General features: G+C 39.3%; 2 protein-coding genes across 3 annotated transcripts in view; one reads left to right on the top strand and one right to left on the bottom strand.

Annotated features, from left to right (window-relative positions):
- The window catches only part of LOC136238212 (mannosyl-oligosaccharide glucosidase-like), a 30,514-nt gene extending 15,704 nt beyond the window's left edge, over positions 1 to 14,810 (top strand). Inside the window, exons 18-24 of one of the 2 annotated variants that reach the window (XM_066028565.1) lie at positions 8,596 to 8,671; positions 8,724 to 8,763; positions 8,815 to 8,923; positions 8,969 to 9,028; positions 9,075 to 9,217; positions 14,543 to 14,630; positions 14,680 to 14,810. In XM_066028565.1, coding sequence (XP_065884637.1) covers positions 8,596 to 8,671; positions 8,724 to 8,763; positions 8,815 to 8,923; positions 8,969 to 9,028; positions 9,075 to 9,217; positions 14,543 to 14,630; positions 14,680 to 14,742 — 579 coding nt within the window. In that variant the 3' untranslated portion in view covers positions 14,743 to 14,810. Of the gene's footprint in view, positions 1 to 8,595; positions 8,672 to 8,723; positions 8,764 to 8,810; positions 8,924 to 8,968; positions 9,029 to 9,074; positions 9,218 to 14,542; positions 14,631 to 14,679 lie in introns of those variants that run through there. The other variant, XM_066028566.1, reaches the window with a different exon arrangement.
- A 3,589-nt stretch (positions 14,811 to 18,399) lies between these two features.
- On the bottom strand, positions 18,400 to 21,362 carry LOC136238220 (ankyrin repeat domain-containing protein 6-like). Its single transcript, XM_066028575.1, has 7 exons — positions 20,734 to 21,362; positions 20,510 to 20,611; positions 20,352 to 20,453; positions 20,201 to 20,299; positions 20,051 to 20,149; positions 19,533 to 19,805; positions 18,400 to 18,935 (listed from the first exon to the last, which is right to left on the bottom strand). The coding sequence occupies exons 1-7, from the start codon at positions 21,139 to 21,141 to the stop codon at positions 18,552 to 18,554; spliced, it is 1,467 nt and encodes a 488-aa protein (XP_065884647.1). The 5' UTR covers positions 21,142 to 21,362; the 3' UTR covers positions 18,400 to 18,551.
- Positions 21,363 to 21,388: the final 26 nt, after the last annotated feature.

Genomic DNA, 21,388 nt, shown 5'->3' with positions numbered 1-21,388 from the left:
TATTCTTCAGTGTCTGTACCTCTATTCTTCAGTGTCTGTACCTCTATTCTTCAGTGTCTGTACCTCTATTCTTCAGTGGCTGTACCTCTATTCTTCAGTGGCTGTACCTCTATTCTTCAGTGGCTGTACCTCTATTCTTCAGTGGCTGTACCTCTATTCTTCAGTGGCTGTACCTCTATTCTTCAGTGTCTGTACCTCTATTCTTCAGTGGCTGTACCTCTATTCTTCAGTGGCTGTACCTCTATTCTTCAGTGGCTGTACCTCTATTCTTCAGTGGCTGTACCTCTATTCTTCAGTGGCTGTACCTCTATTCTTCAGTGGCTGTACCTCTATTCTTCAGTGGCTGTACCTCTATTCTTCAGTGGCTGTACCTCTATTCTTCAGTGGCTGTACCTCTATTCTTCAGTGTCTGTACCTCTATTCTTCAGTGGCTGTACCTCTATTCTTCAGTGGCTGTACCTCTATTCTTCAGTGGCTGTACCTCTATTCTTCAGTGTCTGTACCTCTATTCTTCAGTGGCTGTACCTCTATTCTTCAGTGGCTGTACCTCTATTCTTCAGTGTCTGTACCTCTATTCTTCAGTGGCTGTACCTCTATTCTTCAGTGGCTGTACCTCTATTCTTCAGTGGCTGTACCTCTATTCTTCAGTGTCTGTACCTCTATTCTTCAGTGTCTGTACCTCTATTCTTCAGTGGCTGTACCTCTATTCTTCAGTGGCTGTACCTCTATTCTTCAGTGGCTGTACCTCTATTCTTCAGTGGCTGTACCTCTATTCTTCAGTGGCTGTACCTCTATTCTTCAGTGGCTGTACCTCTATTCTTCAGTGGCTGTACCTCTATTCTTCAGTGGCTGTACCTCTATTCTTCAGTGGCTGTACCTCTATTCTTCAGTGGCTGTACCTCTATTCTTCAGTGGCTGTACCTCTATTCTTCAGTGGCTGTACCTCTATTCTTCAGTGTCTGTACCTCTATTCTTCAGTGGCTGTACCTCTATTCTTCAGTGGCTGTACCTCTATTCTTCAGTGGCTGTACCTCTATTCTTCAGTGTCTGTACCTCTATTCTTCAGTGGCTGTACCTCTATTCTTCAGTGGCTGTACCTCTATTCTTCAGTGTCTGTACCTCTATTCTTCAGTGGCTGTACCTCTATTCTTCAGTGGCTGTACCTCTATTCTTCAGTGGCTGTACCTCTATTCTTCAGTGGCTGTACCTCTATTCTTCAGTGGCTGTACCTCTATTCTTCAGTGGCTGTACCTCTATTCTTCAGTGGCTGTACCTCTATTCTTCAGTGGCTGTACCTCTATTCTTCAGTGTCTGTACCTCTATTCTTCAGTGGCTGTACCTCTATTCTTCAGTGGCTGTACCTCTATTCTTCAGTGTCTGTACCTCTATTCTTCAGTGGCTGTACCTCTATTCTTCAGTGGCTGTACCTCTATTCTTCAGTGGCTGTACCTCTATTCTTCAGTGGCTGTACCTCTATTCTTCAGTGTCTGTACCTCTATTCTTCAGTGTCTGTACCTCTATTCTTCAGTGGCTGTACCTCTATTCTTCAGTGGCTGTACCTCTATTCTTCAGTGGCTGTACCTCTATTCTTCAGTGGCTGTACCTCTATTCTTCAGTGGCTGTACCTCTATTCTTCAGTGGCTGTACCTCTATTCTTCAGTGGCTGTACCTCTATTCTTCAGTGGCTGTACCTCTATTCTTCAGTGTCTGTACCTCTATTCTTCAGTGTCTGTACCTCTATTCTTCAGTGTCTGTACCTCTATTCTTCAGTGGCTGTACCTCTATTCTTCAGTGGCTGTACCTCTATTCTTCAGTGGCTGTACCTCTATTCTTCAGTGGCTGTACCTCTATTCTTCAGTGTCTGTACCTCTATTCTTCAGTGGCTGTACCTCTATTCTTCAGTGGCTGTACCTCTATTCTTCAGTGGCTGTACCTCTATTCTTCAGTGTCTGTACCTCTATTCTTCAGTGGCTGTACCTCTATTCTTCAGTGTCTGTACCTCTATTCTTCAGTGGCTGTACCTCTATTCTTCAGTGGCTGTACCTCTATTCTTCAGTGGCTGTACCTCTATTCTTCAGTGGCTGTACCTCTATTCTTCAGTGTCTGTACCTCTATTCTTCAGTGGCTGTACCTCTATTCTTCAGTGGCTGTACCTCTATTCTTCAGTGGCTGTACCTCTATTCTTCAGTGGCTGTACCTCTATTCTTCAGTGTCTGTACCTCTATTCTTCAGTGGCTGTACCTCTATTCTTCAGTGGCTGTACCTCTATTCTTCAGTGTCTGTACCTCTATTCTTCAGTGGCTGTACCTCTATTCTTCAGTGGCTGTACCTCTATTCTTCAGTGTCTGTACCTCTATTCTTCAGTGGCTGTACCTCTATTCTTCAGTGGCTGTACCTCTATTCTTCAGTGTCTTGAACTTTTGTAGAATTGATCAATTGTTCTATCTCACTTGCAGCTGATGGACTGGTAGAGACGTTATCAGAAATCATTGCTTTTAGGAGGGTCCTGTGACTGACGAATCTGTGGAGGGTCTGGAGAAAGCTGTCGGTCACTAACTACTTCTAGATGTATTGCTCTGGTGTTAGCACAAGTCAACAGGTAGGGATATAAGCCTTTTCTTCTTCACTTCCGTTTTTTACATAAAGGGCTCCAGTGAAGTCCACCCCAGTGACAGTAAAGTGTGTAGCAAGCTGTGTCCATGTCTTAGGTAGTGGTGGAGAGTCTGTTATTGAGTAGCGCTTCCCACGTGCCTTCTTGCAGGTTACAGGTTCTAAGGACACTCCTATTCTCCTAATACATCTCCGTGCTGATGTAGTCCAGAATGTCTGCCTCAGTTACAGTACAGTTTACTCCACCATGTGTGGCATGGGCTGCTAATATAATTAAGGTTGTCAGTGTACGTTGTGATGGCAACAAGTATGGGGACTTGGTGGTATTACTGACAGGTGTGTTGTGTGAATATTCTTTCACCACTGCAAGTTGACAGTTAAATATCCACTTGATTTTGACTGTACTCAATTTTTTCACAGTTAGTGGTCCTGTTTGCTTAGCTGTGGGGTGTATAATATTAGTAACAAATCTTAAAACATAACCATAGTAACATGTAACAGTTTAGACAGTGTATTGTACTTGAAAAGATCAATTATCTTGTCAATGCTAGTGAACGGTTCTGTAGGATCTGTTTGTATAAGTTGATCGGTTTCCATGCTGTCAGTTTGTAGATGTAATGCCAAAGCTGATGGATTCCAGTATGGCCTCTTAGACTCATCTGTTAGCCAAGATGGACCATTGGTCCAAAGTGAAGTAGACAATGCTGCATTGGTTGTTCCTCTGGTTACAAGATCAGCCGGGTTGTCTCCCATAGGACAATAATTCCACAGTGTAACTGGAAAAGTTTGACTGACCTCTTGTATTCTATGTGTGACATCCCAGTCAACAAATTGCTGCCATATTTCCCTGTATGAGCAATTTGGCACGGATGGTTATGGGGAGAGAGATGGATCACACAGAATCTTGTAAAATGCTTCACTTAGTGACAACAGAATTGTCAGTTGAGTCCAGGGACTTTGGAATGAAACATAAGTGATATTCTAATGTAATCCAAGTACATTCACTACTTGGTTCTCTTGGTTGCTCCATGTGATGGCCTGTAGCTGTTGGCAGTTGGATGCCCAGCTCCTGAGGTTAAAGTTGGCTTCAGAATTGATTTTCTTTACTTCATTGAAATAATGGATGGCAGATTATTCAGAACGGCTTCCTGATATCACATTGTCAACATACAAGTTTTGCTGCATGTCATGAGCAATCTGTGAAATGTATTTGCTGAGGTGAAGACGTAACATTGCGCCAAGCATAAAGGGAGAACTAGCTGCTCTGAATAGCACCACCTTAAAACGATAAGTGTCAAGGTCATCTTCTGGATTTGAAAAACATGTGAAGTATTGATCGTTGGCATCAAGCTCGACGTGCAAGAAAGCCTTCTCAATGTCACTTGACAATGCGAACTTGTGAATACAAAATCGTAGTAGTATGAACATAAGTCATTAACTAAGGGTGGCCCAATCTCAAACAATCATTGATACTTGGATGGTTGTGAGATAATCGACAGCTACAGTCATAGACTATTCTTATGGGTGTAGTCTTACTCACTTGATGATGAGAGATGTAGTGCACTGGACCTGAAGGAATCAATCTTCTCAATAAATCTTCTACTCTATTGTTCTTTAATAATGTGATTGTACGTTCATGAAAGATCAGGTGTGTTGATGAGATGATGTGCCAGTGATCTGGTTCTCCATTCACATACCTTAAAGATAGTTGGTAAGGGGGCATGGTCATTCTTTCCATGGGAATTTGACAACATAAGAGCCATTGTCTTTTTGAGCAATTGATTTGAGGTAATCATCTGTAAACTGATTCTGCGCCTGTGATGAAGATGGAAGTGTTCCGGTAGACTCATTATTCTGCTCTACATCAGGAGGACTGATACTTACATGGAAAGTGCTACTAATTTTATGTTCACAGTTTGAAATGTGTAATGGACTGGACAAAAGATACACTAGCATTGAGTGTACAGTGGTAGGACCATCTCCTCTTATAATGTGATCACCAACAAATTTCCAATAATGGTCTACACTGGAAGATTTCAAATGGTTTGCCTTCTGTTATGGGGTGTGTGCTAAGGTCATGCCGTGTAAATAGGGTGGCTTGTACAGTTTGACATGTGAGTTGGTGTGGAGTGGTGTAGCAATTTTTGGCGCTATTAAAACTCACAAAGGTATCAGTTCTCCTGACTTTGCTACTACCTGATTGTAGTAGATTAAAGTCACCAGATTTTGCCTAAATGAGTTTTCAAGTCACTCTAGTGTTACTAGCATGCTAAGCACACTCAACTTACCTCCTTTACCACAAAGAAGAGAGAGCTAAACTTATAATGATGTATAAAATTATTAATGATCTTGTTGATATCCTCAAAGATTACTTTACCCCTAATGATTCACGATTAAGAAAAGGATACTACAGGCAACTGATGACAAACATTGACTCATATAAATTTTCCTTTTCCTTAAACTTTGGAACCCCCTTCCCCCCTATATAGTTAACTCCCCTTCCCTGGATAATTTTTGTAACAACTTTAGTAATTATATCTGTGCATTATAATCATTTGTGATTTCTGCACAGTAATTATACAACCAAGTACTAAGAATAATACAAAATGCAGTTAAAATTATGTCATTAATAACGAATGAATAAATAATAAATAATGAGAAAAATATGAGGTCTAGAGACATGAACTAAGCCCGGATAGATTCGCCTGTGAATGAAGACACAACCATATAATAAGTACACCTGTTCGTGCTGATGACTTTACCGTACGTGTAATTCTATATAACGCCCAGCACCACACCCTTGTTTAATTACAGATTGCGCAAAGGAGAAGATTGGTAAACATCGTGGAGTAGAGCCAGAGGCCACCTTACACGTAAACAACAACATTACAAGTCTGTTTAAATATTTGTAACTGTATTTTGTATGCAGGATATGCGCTCCAGGCGTCATGCAGTGAACAACCAGCTGGGATACCAGCTGATGCGCTCATAAACAACCAGCTGGAACAACAAGGTAATGAGTAATGGAGTAATGTAATACTCGTACTGATAGTTGTATTATACATCTTCATCCTTCATCTGGCTTGCTAGCGGCTGGAATTATTTTCCACTCGGCTTAACTACTACTCTACTGTGAGTCTGTAATAGCTAAACAAGAAGCCGATGCAGTGCTGCATATACAACAATGTGTAACTATCTCCTGTATGTTGTGCATGGCTGTATGCATAATATTATAGACTGTGATCACTGTGCCAATGCCACACCGCTGATATACTGGCACATCACCAGTGGCCTCTAGTTACAACAGAGTCTGTTGTGCCATATTGGCTTGATTGGGATCAATTGCTAATTGTGCCTTCACCATATCCCTTATTCTGCATAGCCTCACTTCACTGCTGAGTCATCTTCAGAGACACGTCACACCTACAATATATAGTTACTTTCAATATAGCTAACTTAACTTGGTTTTTGTGTAGGTTGTGTTTTAGTATTGTGGTTTTCTGATGACAGTTAAACTCCCTTGCCTGTGTACGTATGCATATGTATCATTTCCACCGGTACACACACACTGCTCTGAGTGCTGCCTATGGCACTGTTTATACTTGCCCAATGGGTAGGTTGCAACGTTGGTGTATGTACTTGGTTGTATGTGACGCAGTCCTAGAAACAAATAATAATAAAGTCACACTTAAATTTTGAGAGGTCATAGTATCAGCACCGAATGGTGCCACAGCAATGTTCTCTTGTCATGATGGTGTTAACTGCAGTACATCAGCAAGCTGTTGCAAAATAAAAGAATGCTGAGCTCCCTCGTCAAACAATACATTAGCAATAGCTTTACTCTTGTCAGACACAACTTCTGTCACAGCCATTTTAACAGGCAAACAGAGTCCATGTTACTAATGATTGTGGGTTGAATTGAATATTGTAGTGACTGGTGTGGGTGTGTTGGTATCTGGTAAAGTTGTGTTAACTGGAGGAGTGGTCTGGTTGGCTTCTGCTTCATTAGTTCTGGTGGGTTGTTTGGTGAATTGGCTGCTCATCAATGGTGGTCTATTGGTGTATGCCTTACAGACACTTTGTGTTGTGTTTATGAGTGCACTGCTAACAACGATTGTGTGATGTGCACTGTGCCACCTTGTGCTTTGCCAGACAGTTGAGCCGGATCCTTTCCTTCTTAGTATACTCTAAACATTTGTGGTGGTCAACAATCATATTACAGTTGGTGGTAGAGTGAACACCCTTACAATAGACATATACACGTTCCTTACCTCCCATGGTGTTCTTGGAGTTGAGTACCAGCATGGGTGAAGGAAACTGTCACTTATGGTGAATCAGTCAGTGATTGAGTAACACCTGCTTCTAATTGTCTTCAGTATGGCTTCTCTTAGTTCATCTTGAGTCCATTCAAATGATGGGTGATCCCTGGCCAGATCACACCTTGTTCCAAATGATAATCATTATTGCGACAAGTAAAGCACCGTAAGATTATCTTGGCTATCTGAGGGCTGAGAGGCTTCGAATGTGGTTCTCCATGGAATCACGTAATGAGCGGAGGCTCACCATGTTATTGGTAGGGTAAGGCTAACAAGGCTTGCATGTGAGTATTAACTATCTTTGATGTCTGCCCAAATCTCTCCTTCAGTATGGCAATTCCATCAGTGGAAATCCAGCAATACTCTTAGATGCTTACTCTGCTCTAAATTTCTGAACTCCACTAAAGGTCTGCCATGTTAGTGGATTTAGGGTAGTGTGAGTTAGGGAAGATGAGTCATAAACTGAGGAATAATATTCACAGATGCAGGTGGTGGCACTACTAAAGTTTCTTGTAGAGTGTTGTCATCTTCTTGGGTTGTGTGATCAATATAGAAGACTGTAGCAGTAGCTGTTGTGTGATCAACACTGGTTATAGGTGAAGTTGGATTGATCTGTGGATGAGGAGCATTGACATTTAGTGGCTGCGTAGTGGTGTGGTTGTACAGAACGTTCTACTATTCTCTTGGCTAGGCAAATTATATAAGAAACTGTGTCCTGCATCTCCACCGCTTTGAATACTTCAAACTCTAACTCATCATGATCAATGATGAGTTCCACTATCTTCGTGTCCAACTCCATCAAAGCAGTACATTTACTCTCAAACTGTTTGATTAATGTCACTAGCTTAGTAAGTTGTGGCTCTTCTATTGTCACAACTGTTCCACTTTTGTTGGTGATTTCATTGATCTTGTTCAGAAAACGTGTCACAGCAAGGTGTAAGTGGTCCATCTTTACTGTAAAAGCAGACAACAACAAAGGCTCTCTTAGAATGATTACTTGTCTTGTGAGGTACCGTTTTCGAGAGAATTGCCATGGTACCACGACGTTGGGTTACAATAATGTCAGTAGACTCAGCAAGGCAAAGCAATCCTGGTCACAGCACCAATGTCTCGGCTTGTGATAGCAGGGAAGCGGATAGGTGGACTCGACAAACACGTGCTCACACTAATTGAACCACACTATAATTTAAAAACACCAGTATTAGACTAATTACAACACACCAGTATTAGACTAATTACAACACACCAGTATTAGACTAATTACAACACACCAGTATTAGACTAATTACAATATACTAATTCTAATTACAGTTAGATACTAGTCTGACACTCCTTGACACCTCTAGTATTGACTCAGCAGGCTGAACAATAATGACTGTTTCTATTAGAGTATCTCAATCTTTACAGGTGCTAAAGTCCTTCCAGAATAAAGTGATGGAGCTCCATTTCCCTCCACACCTGTTACTGCTTGTACAATATTAAATAGTCCACAGCCATAATAGCACCCTTTTTAATAGATCATGTGATTTACATTATTTATCCAAACACAGATCCGCCATATCCATATTAATTTGTCATGACACAATAGTAATAATTAACTAATTCAATCACATTCCTCGTCAACACATTAATTGTTATGATGTTGCTATTGGTTACTACCCCACACTAGCAATACTCTGATTACGGATTACACTCCAGTTCAGTTAAGATGGTTAGGGTGAAGAGTGAAAAGCCTGGAGGACCAGGTAGGTGTGTTTCGTCTATCATTTGATTGGTTAGTTGTTGTCATGACAACAGAGTACAAGATTAGAAGAGTGGTAAAGCAGCCAACTGAGAGGTGTGTCATGAAATTACATGATGTCACATGATCTGCTCTTTGTCCAGACAGATTTGTTGGTAGTCATGGTTATGTCAGTTTGTTCCCTTTGATGTTAAAAATCATTGACCCATCATCAAAGAAACTAGGAGTGATATTGTCCAAGTTACGAGATCCTCAGGTAGCTATAGCAACATGACTGTGGTGTGGTTACTATCATCAACAGTTGCTGTGGACACCATATGGGCTAAGATCATTGGCTAAAACTGATCCACTGTATCGTAAGGTTTGTTACTATGGTAACAGCAGTGACATCATCACCATGGTTACAGCACAATACTCAACATGATCCACCATATTGGAGGGCAGCTATATGGATCAATATGAATTACCTTGTATTGGGAGCACTACATCATTATAGCACAGTGGATGGTGTTCATCAGCAACTTGCTGCAGATGTGTACCAGGAGTTGAGGTGGGTGTGGCTGGGGATGGTGTGTAATTATGGTGGTTAATTGACTATTGGAAGTTTTTCATTATGGTGATGGTCTTTAATATTAACATGATAATTTAGAATACTTAGTAAGCAAATGGAGATACTCTAATAAAGCAGTCAGGTCTAATTCATCTGCTATCCTTCTGTAGGTTTACAATTACTATAAACTGATTAGCAACACAATAGATGTTTTGTACAAACTGTGATATTTGTGATTATAATATGGTACTGCTCAACTGCAATGTTGTCTCGTGAGAGTACGAGTGATTTAAAACTTGCTAATTGAAGGGTGTGGCATCTGTTTTGCTCACAAATATTCATCTCAAACAAAACAGGATGAATACACATGGGTGACATTCCCTTTAATTAGCAAGTTTTTTTTAATTGCTCACACTCTTGCAAGATGGTGTGTTTTAGTAGTATTACCTCAAGTATAGTGTGTTCATGTTGAACTGGATCCTCAAAAACATTTAATAACTCATGGATGATGCAACTACACACGATCTTGAAATTTGGCTCATTTGTAGTGCTGCTTGACCCGCTAAAAATGTTTCAAAATCTTGTTCAAATGTTTGACATCAAGACACACAGTAGTGTGTTGTGCGGCCCAAGAAGCTGGCGCACAACACCTGTGAGTATATTGACAGGAAGAAAGAAAACACAATTTTCGCACCTCCGTAGCTCTGTGCTGCCTTGATGAAATTTTCGCACCTCCGTAGCTCTGTGCTGCCTTGATGAAACAAGATGATTTTTGCTGTGGACACTCCCTCCAACTTCAGTACTCCACATTCCAAATTTGAGTGAAATCGGTTCAAGCGTTCCCGAGATATACGACTTCAAAAATTGGCTTAGTTTCTTGTTGTTTTTTTCTTATTTTTCTTCCTCTTTTCGCACACTTACAAAAACCGCTATAAAATGCGAACGCAATATCCGATTGCCATGAAATTTGGCACACAGAAGGGGGGTATAAAGGCGCATCTCTGTACTAACTTTGGTTGGAATACGATAAACAGGCAAAAAGTTATTAGTGATTATCCACGAAAAATAACACCAATATGTTGTCACGCCTACAGGGTAAACCGCTGACGGGAAGAAGCTGAAAATCGGTGGGTGAATAGGTTAACTATTGAACCTAAAACCTTTTGTGGTTTGAAAGAAATCGAGCTACAAACCAGGAAGATACAACGAAAAAACCAACAGTGTGTAACAATTATGCAATCGAATTAAAAAAACTACTACTTTCCACGCCCACCAGAAAAACCGCTTGGGGTAATGCTTTGAAATTTGCTGCACAGATGGAGTAATCATCTTAGAAAGGCTCTTCAGTGATGTAGAAGAATCAGACTTAAAGCCACAGAGTTATAACACGAAATCAAACTTGGTGTAGCAAGTGCGAGATCGAGATACCCTAATAGAGCAGTCACCCGAAAAGAATTCAAAAGATCAGCTAGAAACTAGTAACCTGTATAGAGATAAGCTACAAACAATTCACCCTGTAGAGATATCAGCTAGAAGAAGTTACCTCGTAGGGAGTTCAACTATGTAGTTCAGCTAGAAGAAATCATCTTGTAGAGAGTTCAGCTACAAAGAAACCACCATGTAGAGAGTTCAGCTACAAACAAATCACCTGTAGAGAGTTCAGCTACAAACAAATCATCCTGTAGAGGGATCAGCTAGAAGAAATTACCCTGTACAGAGTTCAGCTACAAAGAAATCACCTGTAGATAGTTCAGCTACAAACAAATTACCCTGTAGAAAGATCAGCTAGAAGAAGTTTCCTTGTAGAGAGTTCAGCTACAAACAAATCATCCTGTAGAGAGATCAGCTAGAAGAAGTTACCTTGTAGATAGTTCAGTTACAAACAGTTCACCCTGTAGAGAGATCAGCTAGAAGGACTCACCTTGTAGAATGTTCAGTTACACAGAAACCACCATGTAGAGTTCTGTAATAAACATATGTATTATATATATATATATATATATATATATATATATATATATATATATGTATATAATTTGTACATTTATTGATAAAATCAGAAGTATTTAAAGTATTCATCTGCTTCATCTTTTCTTCTTTCCTGTGGAAAAGAAAAAAAAGATAGGTTTAAAAAGCCCCAAAGCCGGCTATAGGTTAGCTTTGGGGTATACAAATACAAAAAGAAGTGAAATATAATCCAAAACAGCCAAGCTGTCAAAAAAAGTGCGGCCCTCAGACAGGCTATGGTGAAAAAAGATGTGAAATCCAAGGTGGCGGCTAAGAAATGGCTGTGATGGTAGGTTAATGGTAAAAATTTTAATAACGACAATTCGGGTGAATTTTGTGCCTTTTGAAGGCCGCACTCTTTTTTTACAGCTTGGCTGTTTTGGATTAGATTTAAACTTACAATGAAGAGTATGTATATGTTTGTCTTGTAAATGTTACAGTTAGTTCTATATTGTGATACATGTTCATATCGTGACACAAACCTTGGTGATATATGATATAGAGTTTTTCTATATTGTGGCAGCACTAAACTGTCATTGCTGCTCAAGGAAAGTGTTGATAGGGAAGATTAACACCTCAATATGGTTTCAGTGCCATGAAGAAGGACAAAGACAACCTGATATAGAGTAAGGAGTACGGGCCTTACGATATTTGGCGGTATTTTCGAACGCCATGTATTTTTATTTAGCCATGCCCACCAGTAGATTTTATGCGAATTAAAACCTTGGTGAATTAAAATTTACCAAATTCATTTTTCGGTATTAAAATTTTAATAACAACAATTCAGGTGAATTTTGGTGCCGCTTGGTCTTGGCACAAAATTCACCTGAATTGTCGTTATTAAAATTTTTACCATTAACCTACCATCACAGCCATTTCTTGGCCGCCACCTTGGATTTCACATCTTTTTTCGCCATAGCCTTTTTGAGGGCCGCACTCTTTTTTTTATAGTTTGGCTGTTTTGGATTAGATAATATTTACAGCCAATCAAAATTTTCACAATACATTTCCAATGGGAAAGCCATATAAGTACAGTGTCTATTACAACCCTTTCCCAAACTTGTAATGGAGCCAAACCATATGTGTTTGTTGTTGACACCTTTGCTGTTACCAATAATCATCTGGTTAGCTGAAATGTTAACTCTGTTGAGAAAAAATCCACTTTCAATTTTTAGCTGTTTTTCAGGATTCAGCTCAACGTGAACATATTATAGTCCTGGGCAATACTGAAAATAATGCTATTCGATATATTGACAAGTATGATTAAATATTGAGTATAATTAGATTTGTCAAGCAGTGAGACTAGTAACATTACATAACACATTATTGCATCATATTATATCATAGAATGTGAAATGGTGCCAGACAACAGCTGGAATTTGCCCATAATGAATTTCCTTTTCTTGTAGGTATATAGCAAGTGCAAGGAACACAACCACTAGCCATTTAATTAGGCGATATTGGCAATTATATAGTCTAGACGATATTATTGTGGCTCTATGATTTACCTCGATACGATATTTTGTTCACCAATATATTGAAATATTGCCCAGCTCTAACCTCAAGTTACACTTCTACTAATGAGTTGTTTCAGTGTGTAAAGAAAAACGTTAACAAGATCATATAACAAAAAGGCATAGGAAAAGTAAGCTATAACAAGCACACAAAATTTCAACTAGAGTAGGGACCATAGCACATCAATCAAAGTACTGAAACAAGTTGGAGTAGTGCACAATATTAAATCACAGTAAAACAATAAGAAGTGTTATATCCCTACTGTGCATTTTCTTGAGCACAGTAGGGATATAACACTTCTTATTGTTTTACTGTGATTTAATATCATGGACTACTCCAACCTGTTTCCGTACTTTTTATCGATGTGCTATGGTTCCTACTCTAGTTGAAATTTTGTTTGTGTACTTGTTTGTTAACTTTTTTTGTTGGACCCGTTACACAGCATTACGAATCAAGAACTGTTCGAAAAGTATCCCTGCAATCCACGTATACCGCATCAAAAGAAATGGGTGCGCCCCAGTTATATCAATTATCATCTTAAAAATGAAGTATCCATTACACTTTGTTGTCAGCTATGTTCAACCCGTTACACAGCTGTATGAATCAAGAACTATTCAAAAAGCACCTCTGCAATCAAAGTAGCCACTATGAAACATATGGACAGTTTCTGTTACAAAGGGAAGCCATCACATGCTACCGCCAAATCGACTGTCAGCAAAGATGAATGGGACACAAAGGAAGACACTGGTAAGTCCATGAAGAATGCATTGTATGTACTGCGGTATGCCAAAGGCACCTCTCGGGTTGGAGCAATATCAAACAGTGAAAAAATCAAACCCGTAGCCTTAACTGTTATCGAGTTACGCTTGTCTGAAGGTATCAGTCAGTTACTAAGTCAGTAGAAAATTTCATTTAATAAATTTTAAAAATTCCGTAGCAACTTGATGGAAGCATTTCGAGTTGATCTGAAGGCTTGTTTGGGCTTAGTTTTACCTAACCAATACTGTTGTCAGGGAAAAGTGAGGCTAGCTTTTTGGTATTTTTTCATGGGCCACACCCACTCCTTTGTGGTTCGTACTGTATGATGTTCAAGCTAATACTTGGATAATACTCATTTAGTATGTCATGTTCATGTGATGTATTTGATGTCATCAAGTAGTGACATCATGAAGGATGTAGAGTTTGATCAGCTGGGTAAACAAGTAGGACATTGTTTGAGACTAAATGGTGCTAGTTGATGTGTCATTAGTGATTGATTTGAGTTGCGGTATTATTGTAATGGTAACCATAGAGACCAGAAGGTCTACAACAATTGGCTAACTGTTGTATGATCAACCTGAACAGTCACATGATTGCTTGTAGCACTCAGATGGTTATAGTGTTTGACGAAACAGCAAAAAATTAAAGCCACTAACTCCATTAATAGTCCAGGCTTATACCAGACATTTACTTTCCAAATGTGTTGGTGGAAACCTCCCGACTTATAACTAAGACCTTTCTTGCAAGGAAATTTAATGTGGTACATGGTTACCATATATGGTACATGGTTACCACAGTGCAATGTATCGTTACTGTTAGTTGCTAAGGTTGTACACTGTTTATGGTCTACTATAAAATTTGTCACATGATATGACTACAAGTAGCTGGTATTACTGAGTGCTTCACTGTTAACTCTAGAGAGTGCTCGAATACTACAATTCCATCATCCCACAATTTTAATGCTATGAAAACAATTAAAGTTGTTGTGATACCATGCAGCTGTAGTGACTGTAATCACATGATCATATGACATCATCAATACAGGTCAAACCTGATTGAGAACCTGTTATGGCAGTACAAACAAACCGGTTACATATGGGAACAATATGACGATTCTTATGGAGGAGGAAAGGTGAGTACCACACCCACCATGTGTCTCACATGATCACACCTACCCGTAGGGGACACACCCCTTCACTGGATGGTCATCACTGATTGTATTGATTATGGCTGAAGTGTACTAAACTGTTAGAATACATTTTATATTTGTCATAAAAGTGGTCACAGAATGAATAACTTGTGATTTGTCAAACTAGTAGTTATTGTTGAGTGTAGAAGAAGTTCTGGATCCTCTACCTGTTATGGCTCCAATGCAGGCACCAGTTGATCAGTTCTGTCTTCACAGCCTTTATCCTAGTTAGTTAGCAAGTGTTATCTAACTAGGATAAAGGCTGTGAAGACAGAACTGATCAACTGGTGCCTGCATTGGAGCCAGTTGCTCTAAGTGACTGTTTTATTAGAGTGTGCTCTGTTAGAGTATTTCAATCTAGTCAAAGAGTTAAAGCTCTCTCTCTTGACACTTGAGTTTGTCTTCAGCCCACCTAGCCTGTCTTCTCTATGCCTAGTGATGTAAGTTATTTATCACTCCCATACTATCTATATACATTGAGATGGTGAGGTGTAAACTTGATATAATGACCAAATTTAGGCATGAGGGCATAGCAGGGAATTCGAAACATGAAGTTAACATTACTGAACATCATCAAAGGGTAGAATTTTGTGGTTGTCTACAATCACCGAACTGGACTACTGCACTTTAGGCACACATTTGGGCAATTGGTTGTAGTTATTGTTACATGGTAGATCCATCTACTTTACACTACCCGTGTATTTTAGAACAATTAATACAATGAGCAGGTATCATTTGCCAATCAATCTTGAAAGAGACAGTTGTTAACCACATCAATGTGTTTAATGAAAGTATACACTCGTCTGTTTTACAGTCAAACATTTCTTTCATGGCATGATCTCCAGAGAGTCATACATGACTACCATTGTTCTTATCATGGAGCATAAATCATATAGAACATGTTTAGCTGCATAATAACTAATACAAGTAATGGTCTTCCAAATCAGCAGAATTAAGTGACTCTTGTTATTCCATCCATTGGTAGGTGGACCTAACTGCGTAAGATTAGCATATTCTATACAGCAAACAATGGCCAGTTGACCAATATTGGTGAAGAGGAAAAAAACTGAGTCCAGTAATCCAATAATTGTATACAATTGATTTTTTAAAGTTAGCTTTGAAGAGATATATAAAAGGATTTGTCTATTGATATTGAAGGTAGAGATTATCATAGTAAAAAAATTGGAATTAATTAAACCATGTCAGTGTGGTAGAACACTTTCTCATTCACGAGAATACTATTGTTGAGAGGTGACATGGTTTGTGTGGTGACATGTTTAATTGCAAATAATTGATGCAGTAACTACATGTCCAATCACAAGATTCATAACTCTTGTGTGATTTTCCCAGGTCAGCATGGACCGTACGTGAGAGTAGATTTCAATCGTTAGTACAATATTAAATTTTGTGACAGTGATAACAGACTAACAGTAGGAGTTGGACTTTTGATAACAGCAATAATCTATGAATTAATTATAATTTTTGTAGCTAGGATAATAAATTTTGGAATGTAAAGTTATCATTAATTTTGTTCATGCTGGCTTAGTTGGAGGATCAAATTAATTACCACCTGGACATAAGGTATTCTTATTTAGTAGTGACATAATAATTACTTGATGATGATATCATCATGACATGTGACAGGTTTATAGTTTACAGTTCAACACTTAATGTCCTCTTAGAAGAAGATCAATTGTGTAAACTGAACGGTAATGGAGCCTGTTATCTTGTGTGGTGTAGTGGATGGTTAAATTGTTGACATGTTCGTAATGATTGGTGATAACAATAATGATGTCATCGTAATGAGGTGGTACATTTCACACTATTAAGAACTATGTGGACCAAATTTGGTGTGAACAGGAAGAAATATCAGCAAAACATTTCCTGTTTTATGGTTATGTGCTATCAGTGTTACCAAAATATGGACCTAACGATCTAAAGTGTCCATTAATGGAGAAATGTTGTACATCCAGTTTAATAAAATTAATGCTATACAATATTTTAGTGAATAGTCACATGATCTTGATATAATAGTCACATGATCTCGATATTCAACTATTTAAGGATATATCCATTCACTGGACTGGACTGCTGGACTTGTTTTCTTACGTTTTATTGCTAAACCTAACTAAAAAGTTTTTTTCAGAAACTATAACACCATTCACTACAAGACTTAGTGAAGTTTGTTATCAAAATAATTTGCCTACTGCTAGCAATGTTTCAAGCACTGTGCACTGTTAATGCATGTCCGTCTTCTCTGGCCTTCTTGTGTAAAATAGCACACCATGTTTACACCATGTGATTACATTGTGTAACATAGAAATCATCTATAGCCTGTGGCTGTGCATTTGTTCTAGTTTTGCCAGTTTTTTGGTTTATAATGTTTGTAAATAGTAACGAGTGTGCAGTGTTACATTTACAGAAAGAATTACTTCAAATTATATCATTAGGTCACTACAATGAGATAACTTGTTTCTCATGAACTTCTCATAGAATCACACATGCGGGCAGGAGGGTTACCTCATTATTTTTTAAGTCATATAAATTGCAGAAGTTTAATATGTAGCTACTAGCTATAGCTACACTAGAGAATCTATGACAAAATCAATAATAATGATCTACCTTTTTATTTTAGAATTTTAGGTGTTTGGCATGCAGTTCAGAATTCAAATAAACTTCAGCTTCTTCAGCACAGCAATAACGAGGCTTTCTAATTCAGAGAATCCTTTAAGAGAACTCCACAGTAGTTCACCATGCAGTCTTGGGGTCATATACCACATCCTTCACAGAATGGCACATCTTCAGCAGCAGCTGCCGATGCCGTGTTAGCTAGCACCTGCAGGCTGATCCGTCTATTAGGGGAGGGGCTGCTGCAGGCTTGTGACAAAAGCAACACTAGAGCTACTATGACTCTTAGAGATGATAAGCCACTTGTAGGGCAGGTCACGGTACTAATGCTAATATTCTCATTTAGCATTCACTGATGGTGCCTCAGTGGTTGTTGATGCTCTAGAAAGTGTTGGAACAACACAGAAGTGAAAAACTCACGAGTAGTGTCTGCAATAATGAGTGCACATGTGCACAAGAAAATTTTAATGTGGGAGGTTGATGAGAAATAAGTTATCTCATTGTAGTGTCCTTAAATAGACCACCGCACTTTTTCAAACATATCATCTTTAAACATATATCTTACAGACCTTCAGCACTTCTAATAATAGACTATAGTTAGCTGTATGTGCCTCTTTGTTTTTTCCCCCTTTAATATGAAAAGACATGGACCCAGCTCCATGTGTGGTACACTACTCTGTGTAATCACTTTTAGTGGCTGATAAAGGTGTTTGTGGTTGGAAAAATGTGTTTGAGCAAATTTTATGTGAGTCCAGTCCAGTGAATGGATACACCCACTAATTGTATGTGCTAGAAGATGTGCTGGGTCTTGCATAGCCTAGCAACTAGTAAAAATGTGTCTAATTTGTATAGCCTGTTCAATTGCAAATTCATAGGTAACCCATAACTAAGTACCAGCTGGTCATGTTATAATCACTATCATTCATTGATAAGGTAAAATCATGCATATCAGAGTAGTCAGTTGCAAGTGGCTACATTAGATAGACCACAAAATGAGACATTTGGAGATTATGAAATTGATCATCCGATTCATCCTTGTTACTAAATTTCTACACACTATCGTATACATGAAACCATACAAGTATTTCCACTCCATAATAATCTATTACTGATAACATACAATTACAACAAATACAACAGATGAGTGATACATACTGAATTGGTAATTACAATAATTAATGATGAGATTGGTATAATTACAAGTGATATGAAATAATTGATGATACTGGTGGGTGGTCATGATAATGCATTGTAGTAATTGTGTTCTCTTTTATCTAAAATGTTCTTCAATCTTTGTTGATAACGTTGCTCAATGGCCGCCACCTTTGCTCTACATTGTCTCTCAACTTCAGCTATTCTTGCTTCACAATGAGCTAGTGCTTCTGATCTGGCCATTGCTACTTTGTCAGTCCATTCTCTCTCCATTTGTAGTAATCTTGTCTCACTTGTACGACGTATCTTCTCTTCAATGTGATTAGCTATCTTTTCTCCATCCTTGCCTGTCCATTTCAACTTCTTTAGATCATCAGCTTTTAGTGATAAATCGTTCTCGTGACTTTGGAATAAGATTCTCCGTAGCTCAGCACAGTTACATTTCCCCCCAGGCTGTAAGTTACATTCCTATAACAAGACATGATAACACGGCACACTGTACAATATGGAGCACCGCCCAGCCATTGTAAGGAAGGATGTAATTCTAACACAACATGTATATCAGAGATATATCTCATAATTCCACTATGACAGTGATCACACAACCAAATAACGGTCTCAGGTGAAATGGTGTGACTCCTAGCTAAGCAAGCCATTGACTGTATTGTAGGACACAAATGGATCTACCAATTTACATATTAAAAACTTATACATGACAACGTGTAACCAGCCTCCTCTGCACATACACCTACGGCTACACCACTAGCACAGTGTGTTGTAGCTTATGCAGTAGTAGATGTGGTAATCATATACTTACATTTAAAAGATGATCAATCACACAAAAATGCTACTACACTATATTGACATAACGGTAGCTTATATCACAACTTTACGACCATCAACTAAACAGCTGCTCTTACTATCATGGCAGGGGATCTACTTGTCACCAAGGTGATAAAATGTAATAGTAATATTAGCTTGTTGTTAAGCATGGTTAACCCTCAGGTTATAAATGATTGTACCATAATTGATTAGTTAATTAGCATAGCAGGCCACCAAACTGACCTCTAGTCCAGTCAACAGAGCGACTATCTCACTAAAACCTGCTTTACGAGCCATGTCCATCGGTGTTTGACTTTGCTCATTACGAATATTTATTCTACAATCAGAACTCATCAAGACTTTAACGACTTTCCCATGTCTCCACCGCACAGCCTCATGTAAAGCAGTGTTCCCCTGTCTGTCCTGAATATCAGGGGCAGCTCCGGCATCGAGCAATTCTTGTACTATCTCATCATGACCCATGATAGCAGCCACGTGAAGGGAGCTAGCTCCAACCTACACAACAATAACACAAAGTGTGTGATAGTGGTTGATATTGGAATGTAGACATGTGATGTAATTGCCCTTATATGGAATGGATTAATTTGCACTCTCATCAATTTGTTTATCAACTAATTGATCACTTAAAAGATTGTTGTCCTCTTAAATTATAGTAAACAACAGTGAAGCCATACAACATCACTAGACTATATGGCTTCAGCTTAAGTGATTCCCATCACAACTGGATCACATGATCTCACCTCGTTCTTTGTGTTCACTTGACAGTTAGCAGTAATTAGTTCCCTGACAACATCATGGTGACCATTCCATGAGGATAAGTGTAGGGGAGACCAGCCGTCCTGAAGGAGTGTGTCACTGTGATCACATGATCAATGACATGACAGACTCACCTTCCTCTGAAGGTCCACATCACATTTCACTGGACCGAGTACCCTAACCACTCCAGCATGACCGTTAATGGCAGCTCCATGGAGGGGATTAGACCCGGTCTATTAGGCCGGAAGGATTGGGGTAGTTACCAGTCATGGTTAACTAGCTCACCTTATCTAACAAGTTAACTTGACACATATCAGTATTGAGGAGGGCTAGTATGGCTGATATGTGTCCATTCCATGTAGCCCAGTGCAGTGCTGACCAGCCATACTGTATACAACAAGGAGTAATGATCAGTTAGCGGGTAGTAGTGGCATATTGCTAACCTTATCTTGCGAGTTGATCTTACAATGTCCTGATTGTAACAGAAATTTGAGCACATTTGTGTGACCCCATTTAGCAGCATGATGCAGGGCGGTCATTCCATTCTGGAGGAGACAATACAGGTCACTGTAGGTAATAGACAGCAGGTTCGCGAGCTTCTACATACCCCCTGGAAGCTGGCTAGCTCGCGGGTAAAGCTGGGTCACTTGCAATCGTATACACTCACCTGATCTTTAGTGACTCGTGTTCCATTAGCCAGCAGCGTCCTGACTTCATGAAGCTTGCCCCGACTAGCTGCTATACGTAAGTGTACGGAGTGGTCTAGGCTAGATGAAGAGCTGCCGATTAGTGGTAACCTCTGTCTTGATGGCTGACGGACTATCTCCAGCGACAATTCGTCTGCTTCCATCATAGCTCGCCTGTTGAGTGATGCCGGCCACTCTACCAGTTCCAGTAATACAATAACGTTTGGAATGTAGCAAATTAGTACCCCCTTAATCGTGCGTGTACTCGCGGAATAAACAAATGGGTGTGGCTGGTATTGCAAGTATGCGACCCATGCATACCGCACGTGACCACATGGGAGCACAAATGCGGGTAATACACTAGTGCGAAACCCAAAGTGAAACCACATCAGTGCATCCCAACTAGATCACATCATGATCGTATTGGAGGGACTGGACGGTTGATAACAAGTCATGTGATATTTACTTCAACAGTGAAATGTAGCACTGCACAATGGCTAAGGGGTGTGGCTGCTTTACACAGACTTTAGGGTGTACACAATAGTGAAGGGGGTGTAGCTAGCCTGCAACACTTGTAATAACCTGCCACAATATTCACTACATAGTTCACACACATTAACACACTCCTCTAATATC

Source organism: Dysidea avara, chromosome 11, assembly GCF_963678975.1.
Source record: "Dysidea avara chromosome 11, odDysAvar1.4, whole genome shotgun sequence".
NCBI classification, from domain to species: Eukaryota; Metazoa; Porifera; class Demospongiae; order Dictyoceratida; family Dysideidae; genus Dysidea; species Dysidea avara.
The sequence above is the reverse complement of the archived record's forward strand: the minus strand, read 5'-3'. Positions and strand labels throughout refer to the sequence as shown.